Source organism: Solea solea, chromosome 10 (genome assembly GCF_958295425.1).
Source record: "Solea solea chromosome 10, fSolSol10.1, whole genome shotgun sequence".
NCBI lineage: Eukaryota > Metazoa > Chordata > Actinopteri > Pleuronectiformes > Soleidae > Solea > Solea solea.
The window spans coordinates 19035724-19049682 of NC_081143.1; the positions used below are offsets into that span (position 1 = coordinate 19035724).

General features: G+C 40.6%; 1 protein-coding gene and 4 non-coding genes across 5 annotated transcripts; all 5 read left to right on the top strand.

Moving 5' to 3' along the window:
• The first annotated feature begins 1031 nt into the window (after positions 1 to 1031).
• On the top strand, positions 1032 to 1113 carry trnas-gcu (transfer RNA serine (anticodon GCU)). The gene has a single exon. It is a non-coding gene; the product is annotated as a tRNA-Ser (tRNA).
• Positions 1114 to 1956: 843 nt separating this feature from the next.
• trnas-gcu (transfer RNA serine (anticodon GCU)) lies at positions 1957 to 2038 on the top strand. Its single transcript has one exon. It is a non-coding gene; the product is annotated as a tRNA-Ser (tRNA).
• Positions 2039 to 5185: 3147 nt separating this feature from the next.
• Positions 5186 to 7178, top strand: LOC131466752 (uncharacterized). The gene is made up of 4 exons (XM_058640188.1): positions 5186 to 6196; positions 6316 to 6529; positions 6819 to 7123; positions 7167 to 7178. Exons 1-4 carry the CDS (start codon positions 5186 to 5188, stop codon positions 7176 to 7178), a joined length of 1542 nt encoding a protein of 513 aa, XP_058496171.1.
• A 3842-nt stretch (positions 7179 to 11020) lies between these two features.
• On the top strand, positions 11021 to 11108 carry trnas-gcu (transfer RNA serine (anticodon GCU)). The gene has a single exon. It is a non-coding gene; the product is annotated as a tRNA-Ser (tRNA).
• Positions 11109 to 12623: 1515 nt separating this feature from the next.
• trnas-gcu (transfer RNA serine (anticodon GCU)) lies at positions 12624 to 12705 on the top strand. Its single transcript has one exon. It is a non-coding gene; the product is annotated as a tRNA-Ser (tRNA).
• The last annotated feature ends 1254 nt before the right edge of the window (positions 12706 to 13959 follow it).

Sequence of the window (13959 nt, forward strand, 5' to 3'; positions counted from 1 at the left end):
TTAGTGACTTTTTTGACAACATACTAAACTATGACATTTTTGTCATATTTTGGACCACATACTAAACTATGACATTTAGGTGTGATTTTGGACCACATTCTAAACTATGACATTTTTGTCACATTTTGGACCACATACTAAACTATGACATTTTAGTGACTTTTTTGATGACATACTAAACTATGACATTTTGGTGCGATTTTGGACCACATACTAAACTATGACATTTTGGTGACTTTTTTGATGACATACTAAACTATGACATTTTGGTGCGATTTTGGACCACATACTAAACTATGACATTTTAGTGACTTTTTTGACGACATACTAAACTATGACATTTTAGTGACTTTTTTGATGACATACTAAACTATGACATTTTGGTGCGATTTTGGACCACATACTAAACTATGACATTTTTGTCACATTTTGGACTACATCAAAAACTATGACATTATAGTGACTTTTTGGACGACATACTAAACTATGACATTTTAGTGACTTTTTGGACCACATACTAAACTATGACATTTTAGTGACTTTTTTGACGACATACTAAACTATGACATTTTAGTCACATTTTGGACCACATACTAAACTATGACCTTTTAGTGACTTTTTTGACGACATACTAAACTATGACATTTTAGTGACTTTTTTGACGACATACTAAACTATGACATTTTAGTGACTTTTTTGACGACATACTAAACTATGACATTTTGGTGCGATTTTGGACCACATACTAAACTATGACATTTTTGTCACATTTTGGACCACATACTAAACTATGACATTTTAGTGACTTTTTGGACCACATACTAAACTATGACATTTTGGTGACTTTTTTGACAACATACTAAACTATGACATTTTAGTGACTTTTTTGACGACATACTAAACTATGACCTTTTAATGACTTTTTTGATGACATACTAAACTATGACATTTTGGTGCGATTTTGGACCACATACTAAAGAAGAAGAAGTCTCTTTTATGGTATTACCATGAGGAACGTACAGTAGAAAAAGGACGAGGTGGCCGAGTGGTTAAGGCGATGGATTGCTAATCCATTGTGCTCTGCACGCGTGGGTTCGAATCCCATTCTCGTCGACGACCTTTGTGTTACAGAATGCAAACAATACAAATTGATTACTTTGATGTAGAACTTTGTCTTGTCCTTGTTAACAATATGTTCATGTGAGACATTGAAAAAAGGCAATAAGAGATGGAAGACGTCAACCCATTCACGCAACAAACCTTTTTTGGTCATATTGGCAAGTGGGGGTGAAGTAAATATGACATTTTGGTGACTTTTTGGACCACATACTAAACTATGACATTTTAGTCACATTTTGGACCCCATACTAAACTATGACATTTTGGTGACTTTTTTGACGACATACTAAACTACGACATTTTAGTGACTTTTTTGACGACATACTAAACTATGACATTTTGGTGCGATTTTGGACCACATACTAAACTATGACATTTTAGTCAGTTTTTGACAACATACTAAACTTTGACATTTTATTGACTTTTTTGACGACATACTAAACTATGACCTTTTAGTGACTTTTTTGACATCATACTAAACTATGACATTTAAGTGACTTTTTTGATGACATACTAAACTATGACATTTTGGTGCGAATTTGGACCACATACTAAACTATGACATTTTGGTGCGATTTTGGACCACATACTAAACTATGACATTTTTGTCACATTTTGGACCACATACTAAACTATGACATTTTAGTGACTTTTTGGACCACATACTAAACTATGACATTTTAGTGACTTTTTTGACGACATACTAAACTATGACCTTTTAGTGACTTTTTTGATGACATACTAAACTATGACATTTTGGTGCGATTTTGGACCACATACTAAAGAAAAAGAACTCTCTTTTATGTTATTTCCATGAGGAACGTACAGTGGAAAAAGGACGAGGTGGCCGAGTGGTTAAGGCGATGGATTGCTAATCCATTGTGCTCTGCACGCGTGGGTTCGAATCCCATTCTCGTCGACGAACTTTGTGTTACAGAATGCAAACAATACAAATTGATTACTTTGATGTAGAACTTTGTCTTGTCCTTGTTAACAATATGTTCATGCGAGACATTGAAAAAAGGCAATAAGAGATGGAAGACGTCAACCCATTCACGCAACAACCCTCTTTTGGTCATATTGGCAAGTGGGGGTGAAGTAAATATGACATTTTGGTGACTTTTTGGACCACATACTAAACTATGACATTTTGGAGCGATTTTGGACCACATACATAACTATGACATTTTTGTGACAATTTCGACCACATACTAAACTATGACATTTTTGTCACATTTTGGACCACATACTAAACTATGACATTTTTGTCACATTTTGGACCACATACTAAACTATGACATTTTAGTGACTTTTTTGACGACATGCTAAACTATGACATTTTTGTCACATTTTGACCACATACTAAACTATGACATTTTAGTGACTTTTTTGACGACATACTAAACTATGACATTTTGGTGTGATTTTGGACCACATACTAAACTATGACATTTTGGTGCGATTTTGGACCACAAACTAAACTATGACATTTTTGTCACATTTTGGACCACATACTAAACTATGACATTTTGGTGCGATTTTGGACCACAAACTAAACTATGACATTTTTGTCACATTTTGGACCACATACTAAACTATGACATTTTAGTGACTTTTTTGACGACATACTAAACTATGACATTTAAGTGACTTTTTTGATGACATACTAAACTATGACATTTGGTGCGAATTTGGACCACATACTAAACTATGACATTTTGGCGCGATTTTGGACCACATACTAAACTATGACATTTTTGTCACATTTTGGACCACATACTAAACGATGACATTTTAGTGACTTTTTGGACCACATACTAAACTATGACATTTTGGTGACTTTTTTGACAACATACTAAACTATGACATTTTAGTGACTTTTTTGACAACATACTAAACTATGACCTTTTAGTGACTTTTTTGATGACATACTAAACTATGACATTTTGGTGCGATTTTGGACCACATACTAAAGAAGAAGAACTCTCTTTTATGGTATTTCCATGAGGAACGTAAAGTGGAAAAAGGACGAGGTGGCCGTACCCGTCAGTTTCTGGCCTGCCTCTGAGGTCCTAACAGGTCCTAACCAGGTCCGAACAGGTCCTAACCAGGTCCGAACACAGTCCTAACGAGATCAAAGAGTTTCAATCGAGGTCCGAACACAGCTCCGAACACAGCTCCGAACAAGCCACGTGATGTAGGGGGCGTGGTTATCTCGTTAGCGTGTCGGACATATATACATTATTTTTCACCGCATACACCTGACACAACGAGCGCGAATAAAGGTTTGGAAACTTGATTAATACTCATAAATGAAACGGCGTCTATAAGCCGAATGTTGAACCGTGTGGAAAAAGATACACAGTTTAATTTTCCCTCCCGTCAGCGCGATTGTAACTACGTTACATTCATACGTGTAGCGTAGCGGCTTTGCTAACAGAGGTTCTGCCTGTCAGAAATAAGAAAAAGTTTTATTGCTAAGTACGTTTTTTACACATACAAGGAATTTGTTTTGGTGTTGTTGGTGCATGTCAGACATCTCTAAATATAAGAATATATAGTGTATAAGGGCGGTGAGGTACATACCAGCACTGTAATAATGGTGATGATGATGATAATAATAATAATAATAATTATAACTGTATTTATATAGCACCTTTTAAAACATACATTTACAAAGTGCTTTAACAATATTAAAACAATAATGTAAAACATACCTACATACATACATTATGTACTTACATATACATTAGTGCTGAAACAATTAATCAATGAATCGATTATTAATCGATTACTAAATGAATTGACAACTATTTTGATAATCGATTAATCAAAGCTTTTTTCATGATCAAAACAAAATTTCTGATTGTTTAAGCTCCTTAAATGTGAGTTTTTTCTTCGTTTCTTTGCTCTGGATAACAAAAATCATTAAAAGTGAATCATTTTGGTTTGTGGACAAAACAAGACATTTGAGAACATCATCATTTCCAGGTTTGACGAACACCGATCAACATTTTTTAAGGTTTTCTGATATTTTATGGACCAAACTATTAATCGAGAAAATAATTGACAGATTAATCGATTATGAAAATAATCGTTAGTTGCAGCTCTAATATACAAGTACATACTGTACATACATACATACATACATGTATAATTTCCTCCGCTCTGTGTCTGACTGTACGTACACATAGCCTACAAGCTTGACATTAACCTGTTTGATATTTGCAGATGACTAAGACAAGAAAACCAGACACTTACTGGCGGGACATCTGCATAAAATATGCCAAGGGCCAATTTCATTTCTCAACTGGCAAACGGCCAGGGGTCAAGAAATGGAAAAAGGCCTTGGAGAAAATAGATGCTTGTCCCCTTCAGAGCCATACAAAGGATCTGTTTGGGAGAAGCCTTCGGTGCTCCTGTGGCTTCCATAAGGTAGGTGAAATTATTTACTAAGCCATGATAAGTCACTGTAGCATGTGGATTTATTTATTGAACAATACGGCCCTCTTTTTGTACTCCCACCCCCCAGCCAGCAGATCTGTTATCAGGAGCTGGCTCCAGTGAGGCAGGAGAAGTTGAGACGGAGGCAGGACGAGTCCGAGTCGGCACAGAAACAGGGAGAGGAGACACAGAGGCAGGGGGAGTCCGAGACAACACAGAGGCAGGGAGAGGAGACACGGTGACAAGGAGAGGAGACACAGAAACAGGGGGAGTCCGAGACAACACAGAGGCAGGGAGAGGAGACACGGTGACAAGGAGAGGAGACACAGAAGCAGGGGGAGTCCGAGACAACACAGAGGCAGGGAGAGGAGACACGGTGACAAGGAGAGGAGACACAGAAGCAGGGGGAGTCCAAGACAACACAGAGGCATGGAGAGGAGACACAGTGACAAGGAGAGGAGACACAGAAGCAGGGGGAGTCCAAGACAACACAGAGGCAGGGAGAGGAGACACGGAGGCAGGAGCATCAGTGGCAGGACAGGGAGTGCAGTGCTATAAGTGCAACGAGCTTGTGGAAGGAGAAAAGTTCTCCGAACACCTTTCTGACCACCATACGGAGGAGATGTGTGACACCTGTGGGGCCAAGGTGCAGGGTACTGTTGGTCTTTTGAACCACATACAACTGGCTCACTATTCAGCATTCATCTTGCCATCACCGCAGAAACCAACACCACCACCGCAAAAGCCAACAGCACTACCACCAAAGCCAATGCCATCTCTGCTCCCTCCTTCAAGTAGCTCTGCCACGCCCACTCACCCATCACACCAAATTTCAACTCCACTTAAAACAACTTCAGTTAATTGGAAAGGTTTTCTTCCCGAACAGTTCTGTAAAGTAATCCAGGAAGCAGATCAGGTGTGGATTGCAAAGTGCCTATATGAGCCTACAGGCCAGCTGAAACGCATCATCAAGGCATGCTGGTTTCACCCACCACTGGCGCCCAAACCATCTCCGCCTGAGCCTGGGTGGTACTACAGGAAGAGGATGTTCATCTGGGCACCAATGAGGATGTGGGGGATTCCATTGAAATGCCCACAATGTTCCCGGAAAATGAACAGCTCCGGGATCTACAGAAAGGTCAGGGAGGTGATTGATGTGGATAGCCGCTACTACCTAGTGGGAGGGGACTATCCACGTTGTAGCAAGTGCTCTCAGCCGGTCTGCCCATGGAGCCAGGATATGCTCTCCCAGCTGGATGTCGCACACAGGAGCCTGTTCCCCGCTGTCCTCACAACACAGCTGGCTTTGGACAGGAAATGTATGACTTTCCTGAAGCCGAGGACCAGTGGTAACAGTTCCTCCTACCTCCAGTCTGCAATAGAGGAAGCGCACAGCGAGGAGTGGGCACGTCAGACCATCCGCTACCTCTCGGACTGTGAACGCCATATGAAGATGGCTACCTTTGTCCCCTCTGCAGCTGTCTTTAGTCCTCCACCACCCTTCAGGCCCCTTCCACTTGCCCAATGGTTTGAGACAGTCCACTCCAACGAAATCCTCAGCCATCTGGATGAGATGAAGGGAGTGATCACCTCTACCTATGGTAGAATTCTCAAGATGGATTCAACAAAGAAGGTTAGGGTTTCAACAGTTAAAAAAATATAGAAAATAGAACATGTTACAACAAAACAGAAAATGAGTTTACTTCTTAGTGGGGCAATGTCTTCAGTTTGAAAGTAGTGTTTGTTTTACAGATCACCAAGAAGCTGGCTGGCGGGATCGGGGACAGTGCTGCATGGATGACAAACATCGGCAATGAGTTTGGCCAGGTTCTGAACTCTGTTCTGACGACGGGTGAAGGTGCAGGGTTGGAAGAGTTGTGCCAAGGCATCGTCACTCGCTACAAGAATGCGGGCCAAGCTGAACCTGAGGTCATCTATGTCGACCGGGACTGCTGCAGCCAGTCAGGTGGGTTAAAATTATAAAATTCTTTAACAAATATACGCTTCAGAAACTGTGTGCCACGCACTCACTCACTCACTCACGCACACACACATACATACACATACACACACACACACACACACTCTGTTAGAGCCATTTGTATTAAATGTGTTTATTTGTATTTTTGTTACACTCCCGCCACTAGGTGGAGTAGTGGTACTGGCAGTTGGGCAGCACCTGAATTTACTTAACCAAGGTGTAACCACACACAGGTGTTGTGGTCTATGTAATTATAACTGGGTGTTTTTCACAGGTGTGTCTTCAGTGGTCAAGTTCTTTCGCCCATGGAGGTGTGCAGTGCGCTTGGACAGCTTCCACTTTATGCGACGCTTTAACTGCGGCCTCACTACAGAGCACCACCCGTTGTATGGCATCTTTTGCGCCAAGCTTTCCTCCTGTATATTTGAATGGGACCAGGGAGATGTGCAACGCCTGAAGGAGGCCAAGAGAGCTGAGTGGAAGAGCAGCCACAGCGGACATGCTCCCACTGAGCAACAGCTTATGGCCACCATCAGCCCAGGGGAACTGAAGAGGCACTGCAGGAGGAGGACGCGTGGAGTGGAAGAGACACGGAGCATGATTTCAGGGCTGCTGGAATCAGTGTGGGAGCTGACAGACACCACAGGGCTGCATCTGGTGAACCATGGCAGCATGCACAATGTTTGGGAGGTGCAACAGAAGCACCTGGAGTGCCTCCAAGACCCTGCAGGTGTTGCACTCTACACAAAGGTGGGGACTCTCCAGAAGGGCGGCAAAGAGCTGGACATCCTTAGGTGTGGTAGGGGGTCCTCCTCCCTGGAGAGTTTTCACCGACACCAGTGTGCTTTCATTCCAGGTACATTCGCATCAAGACATACTGTATTTTATGTGTTTTTTTTAATGTTCTTTTCTATCTTATGACAGAGAATGTGTTGTGATTATTCAAAATAACAGTTACCACTGTCGGGTATTCACTTTACAATAATGATTGAGTATTTTGTTTCTTAGGCTGGCGGTGCAATGCAGTACACACACAAATGTACATGCTGGAGGGAGCATCAAGGTGGAACATGGGCCGGGCCAAGGAGGCAGTAGCTGTGGAGGGAGCCTCAACCCTCAGAACCTTTGATGTCCGGTTGATGTCTCACCTCAACAACATGAGCCAGCGGGTCCATGGTTGTGCTCTGGTTCCAGAGTTCACCCCACCTGGGAAACCTACTGGTAAGAGAGATCTCAGAGCAACACTGGTAGACCATAGTATTACATCCCCTCCTCCTCGCACCCCCCTACTCAGAGGACATGTATTTCTTGGGTGTGAAGATTGTGCAGTAGGAGATGGATGTGTGTGTGTGTATGTATGTATGTATGTATGTCCTTCCTTCATCTTTGTGTTTATACTGGTTACAGGGGAGCTCATTGCTGTGGAGTATCTGTTGGCCCAGACCAACAGAGGTGACCTGCTTGCTCCAAAGCAGATGCCTGAAATTCCCTTGCAGGTGCTTGAGGAGGACGAGGATGAGCCAGATATCACTGTGTGCATGCCAGGTGATCTTGGGGCTGGAGAGCCTGACACTGCTCTCTGCCAGTCAGCTGAGCTTGGGGCTGGTGATCCTGATCCTCCAAGTTCTGTGGAAGACCAGGTGTTGTTGGAGGGTGACACTGAACCCGGACCCCTTGTCACAGAGGTCAATAACACTTTCTGTAACACTCAAAAACATAATATTTAACTGAAGTAAATCTTGTTACATTTTAATAAGATAAATTAATATAAAATCATCATTACTCACATAATTAGAAACAAGAGTGTACATTTATTTGCTTGGTTTTTCTTTATCTCACTTATCACTTTTCAGACCAGCCAATGTGACTCAAGAGGAGTTGTGGGATGGGAGGCAGTTGATGCCCTCGCAGTCTACCTAGTTGGCTTGAATCGCACAATCACTGCCTTGTCAGTCAAGGAGGAGGCAGACATAGTCAACCTGTATACAGCTCTCCATACCATGGACAAGTCACCTTCTAGGTACAAAATAGTAATTATTTGTACACCTTAATTACAACAAACAAACATTCAGTGGAACAATGAAGCATATGGAGGTCTCTTTCACTGTTTAGGTACACCCAGAAGACTAAGAAGAAAGGACGTACATCAGGAGGACCGTGGCGATCACCCAGGAAGCCGAGTGGCTCTGCTCCTGGACAGCAGGCGGCAGAGAGGTGCTTGACCACAATTTGCTATCATTTTGGTTCAATACAAATCATTGAATTAGAGACCGCACTCACCATTGTGAGTGCAAATTATTTTATTGCAATCCCTGTTGACATCGTCACCTGATTCTTCATGACTTTACATCCTTGTTCACAGTCCAGATCATAGCATGTTTCTCTCCCACAGACTATACATGACTCACGGCCAAGCAGCCCAGGACCCTGAAGTACACAGGGTCAGTGAGTGTGTTTGCCTCAGACTTGCCAAAGAGTTTGAGCAACCACGCAACAGGCCAAGGGACACAAAGGGAAAAACCATGCCCATCCCTCAGTCCATTGTCAGCGTCTACAGCCATGTCAAACAGCTGCTGGAGGACAGCAGGGTTGTCCTGGACCAGACCAACTTGGTTCTGGTGCCGGTTAACAACACCACTGTGTCTTCATGGTGTGTGTTATTTTGTTTACCTTTCCCATACAGTCAAGACCGTATATAAATATTTAACCTCAGGAAAAACCTCCAACTGTATGCTTGAAAATATGTAATAACCTTAGGGGGACAGGCTCACATGTATAAAATAATCAATGTTTGTCTTGTAGGCTGCTTAGGAGGGATAAGAGGAAGGACAGGGACATGCTGCTGCAAGGCACTATACTTCCCAAACAGCTGCACCTGGCTAAGGAGTCTCTCCCTGCGATAAACACACTTCCGGCTGCCCCTGTGCAACATGCTCATGAAGTGATGACATTTGAGGAGCCTGAAAACCACGAGGGGGAAGCTTTCCCCCGCCAGCGCACCCTGGCGGCAAACAGGCCTGTGTCCTATCTACCATTGCCACCTCCCCGATTCCCTCCACAATTTGTGCCAGCTCCTCCATTCATGCAAGTGCCTCCGTTCATGCAAGCGCCTCCGTTCATGCAAGCGCCTCCGTTCATGCCAGCTCCTCCGTTCATGCAAGCGCCTCCGTTCATGCAAGCTCCTTCTTTCCAGCAAGCTCCTTCTTTCCAGCAAGCTCCTTCTTTCCAGCAAGCTCCTTCTTTCCAGCAAGCTCCTTCTTTCCAGCAAGCTCCTTCTTTCCAGCAAGCTCCTTCTTCCCAGCAAGCTCCTCACCAGCAAGCTCCTCACCAGCAAGCTCCTCACCAGCAAGCTCCTCACCAGCAAGCGCCTCACCAGCAAGCGCCTCACCAGCAAGCGTGCCTTCCACCTCAGCCAAGGCAACGTGCCTGGAGACTGCAGAAAGCTTCCCAGGAAGATGAGGAGCTAGTGGCTATGGGCGCGCAACCACGAAAAAGGCTGGCAAAGGAACATTACCACTACACCTGCAAGGGGTGTGGCCATGAAAAAAATAAAAAGACTGGACACACCCAGCTGAAGGGGCGGTGGTACTGTCCAGCCTCAGGACTGACACTGGATCAGTGGAAGAACAGTTTAAAGTAGTTGCTGTCATTGTTATATTGTTACCAGCTGCGGCACGAAATGTCAGTGAATGCTGGTATTGTTTATAATTTGTGTCTGTTATTTTTGAAAAATATTCTAATGTTCAGTCTCTCTTCATGTCTGTCTGTTCGCAGATGGGTTCTAGTTTTACACTTACTGTGTGGTTCAATATTGTTCAAATAAATTTAATTTTATTTGAGCCAAGAACAGCCTTCACATTTTTATTTAATTTCCACTTGAAAAACAGGATGACAGTGAGTGTCAAGCCAGAGTTACTTGCAGAATCATTTTAAATTTGTTAACAAAACCTGACACTCTTTGTCTCAACCAAAGATTTTTGAAAAGTACTTTCTGTGCTCAATTTGGAGTTTGTTTTATTCACTTGTGCTGCACAGATTTGACCAAAAAAAGGAGCGGTAAAACATGTCGAAGTACTAAGTACTTCCTTAGTAGATACTAGAAAAAATAATATATATAATAAAAAATAAATTACTAAGTAATTTAATAAGTTTATGTTTACAATTATACAGTGTTAATACATTGTTTTGGTGCATGCTGCCACCTACAGTAGACTTTAGGAATGTCCAAAGCGCTGTGGTACATTGGGATGTTGCCAAAGCACAGGTTCAAATCCCGCAAGAGACATGAAAATTAAAGTCATGATTAACCTTGCAATAAGTGCAGAAGTTTGTGTAAACAATGTTGAGAAGACAAGAGAGTAGAGAAGAAATGGATATCGTGTACGTTTTGCTCCTTTTTTCTCCTTTTCTTTTTCCCTCTTTCCCCCCTTCCTTCCTCTCTCTTTTTTTCTTTCCCCCACCCGGGCAGTCCCTTTTGCCCCATCTTTGGCCGAGTGGTTAAGGCGATGGATTGCTAATCCATTGTGCTCTGCACGCGTGGGTTCGAATCCCATTCTCGTCGGCGAACTTTGTGTTACAGAATGCAAACAATACAAATTGATTACTTTGATGTAGAACTTTGTCTTGTCCTTGTTAACAATATGTTCATGTGAGACATTGAAAAAAGGCAATAAGAGATGGAAGACGTCAACCCATTCACGCAACAAACCTCTTTTGGCCATATTGGCAAGTGGGGGTGAAGTAAATATGACATTTTGGTGACTTTTTGGACCACATACTAAACTATGACATTTTGGTGACTTTTTGGACCACATACTAAACTATGACATTTTAGTGACTTTTTTGATGACATTTTGGTGTGATTTTGGACCACATACTAAACTATGACAATTTTGTCACATGTTGGACCACATTCTAAACTATGACATTTTAGTGACTTTTTTGACGACATACTAAACTATGATATTTTAGTGACTTTTTTGGCAACATACTAAACTATGACATTTTAGTGACTTTTTTGACGACATACTAAACTATGATATTTTAGTGACTTTTTTGGCAACATACTAAACTATGACATTTTTGTCACATTTTGGACCACATACTTAACTATGACATTTTAGTGACTTTTTTGACAACATACTAAACTATGACATTTTAGTGACTTTTTTGACAACATACTAAACTATGACATTTTTGTCACATTTTGGACCACATATTAAACTATGACATTTTCGTCAAATTTTGGACCACATACTAAACTATGACATTTTTGTCACATTTTGGACCACATACTAAACTATGACATTTTAGTGACTTTTTTGACGACATACTAAACTATGACATTTTTGTCACATTTTGGACCACATACTAAACTATGACATTTTAGTGACTTTTTTGACGACATACTAAACTATGACATTTTAGTGACTTTTTTGATGACATACTAAACTATGACATTTTTGTGACTTTTTTGATGACATACTAAACTATGACATTTTGGTGACGTTTTGGACCACATACTAAACTATGACAAAGACACACAAAGTTCTACAACCAGTGTGTAGTGCATTTGCATTGTTTGCATGCTGTAAGAAAAGAGAGTTTTTCAAAGTAAATGCTGTAGAACTTTCTAGCAGGCAAAGCTATTTATCTTTCATTCTATTTATCTGTTCATTGTTGTAATAGGTATCAAAGCACCGTTGACTTTAAAGTGCCTTTAAGGTGCATTGTCAAAGCCAATTTTTGTTATATATTAACCTCCGCATGTGCCTTTGTAAAAATCTATTTATCATAAGAACCTGTACGACTTGTCGGTTTTACAACCGAACTAACTTTAGTTAGTAGCTAACTACTAACTGACTGCTGTCTAACTGCTGTTTAACTGTGTACGTGGAATAAACCTTCAGAAAGACAGTCGAGTTGTACCCACCGTACATGTTCTGGTTACCCTTTCCATAAGTGAGTATTGAGCTGAAAGGATCAGCCAGTAAAAATCTGGACATATACTTTCCCCATGATTTTCGTTTGAAGAACTCTCTTATATGGAATTTTCATGAGGAATGTACGGTAGAAAAAGGACGAGGTGGCCGAGTGGTTAAGGCGATGGATTGCTAATCCATTGTGCTCTGCACGCGTGGGTTCGAATCCCATCCTCGTCGACGAACTTTGTGTTGCAGAATGCAAACAATACAAATTAATTACTTTGATGTAGAACTTTGTCTTGTCCTTGTTAACAATATGTTCATGTGAGACATTGAAAAAAGGCAATAAGAGATGGAAGACGTCAACCCATTCAGCGAACAAACCTCTGTAAGTCATATTGGTAAGTGGGAGTAAAGTAACTATGACATTTTAGTGACTTTTTTGACGACATACTAAACTATGACATTTTTGTCACATTTTGGACCACATACTAAACTATGACATTTTAGTGACTTTTTGGACGACATACTAAACTATGACATTTTAGTGACTTTTTTGACGACATACTAAACTATGACATTTTAGTGACTTTTTTGATGACATACTAAACTATGACATTTTTGTTACATTTTGGACCACATACTAAACTATGACATTTTTGTCACATTTTGGACCACAATACTAAACTATGACATTTTGGTGACTTTTTGGACCACATACTAAATTATGACATTTTTGTCACATTTTGGACCACATACTAAACTATGGCATTTTTGTCACATTTTGGACCACAATACTAAACTATGACATTTTTGTCACATTTTGGATCACAATACTAAACTATGACATTTTGGTGACTTTTTGGACCACATACTAAATTATAAAATTTTTGTCACATTTTGGACCACATACTAAACTATGACATTTTAGTGACTGTTTTGACGACATACTAAACTATGACATTTTAGGGACTTTTTTGACGACATACTAAACTATGATATTTTAGTGACTTTTTTGAAGACACACTAAACTATGACATTTTAGTGACTTTTTTGACGACATACTAAACTATGACATTTTAGTCACATTTTGGACCACATACTAAACTATGACATTTTTGTCACATTTTGGACCACATACTAAACTATGACATTTAGTGACTTTTTTGACGAGATACTAAACTATGACATTTTAGTGACTTTTTTGATGACATACTAAACTGTGACATTTTAGTGACTTTTTTGACAACATACTAAACTATGACATTTTTGTCACATTTTGGACCACTTATTAAACTATGACATTTTAGTGACTATTTTGACGACATACTAAACTATGACATTTTTGTTACATTTTTGACCACATACTAAACTACGACATTTTTGTCACATTTTGGACGACATACTAAACTATGACATTTTAGTGACTTTTTTGACGACATACTAAACTATATCATTTTAGTGACTTTTTTGATGACATACTAAACTATG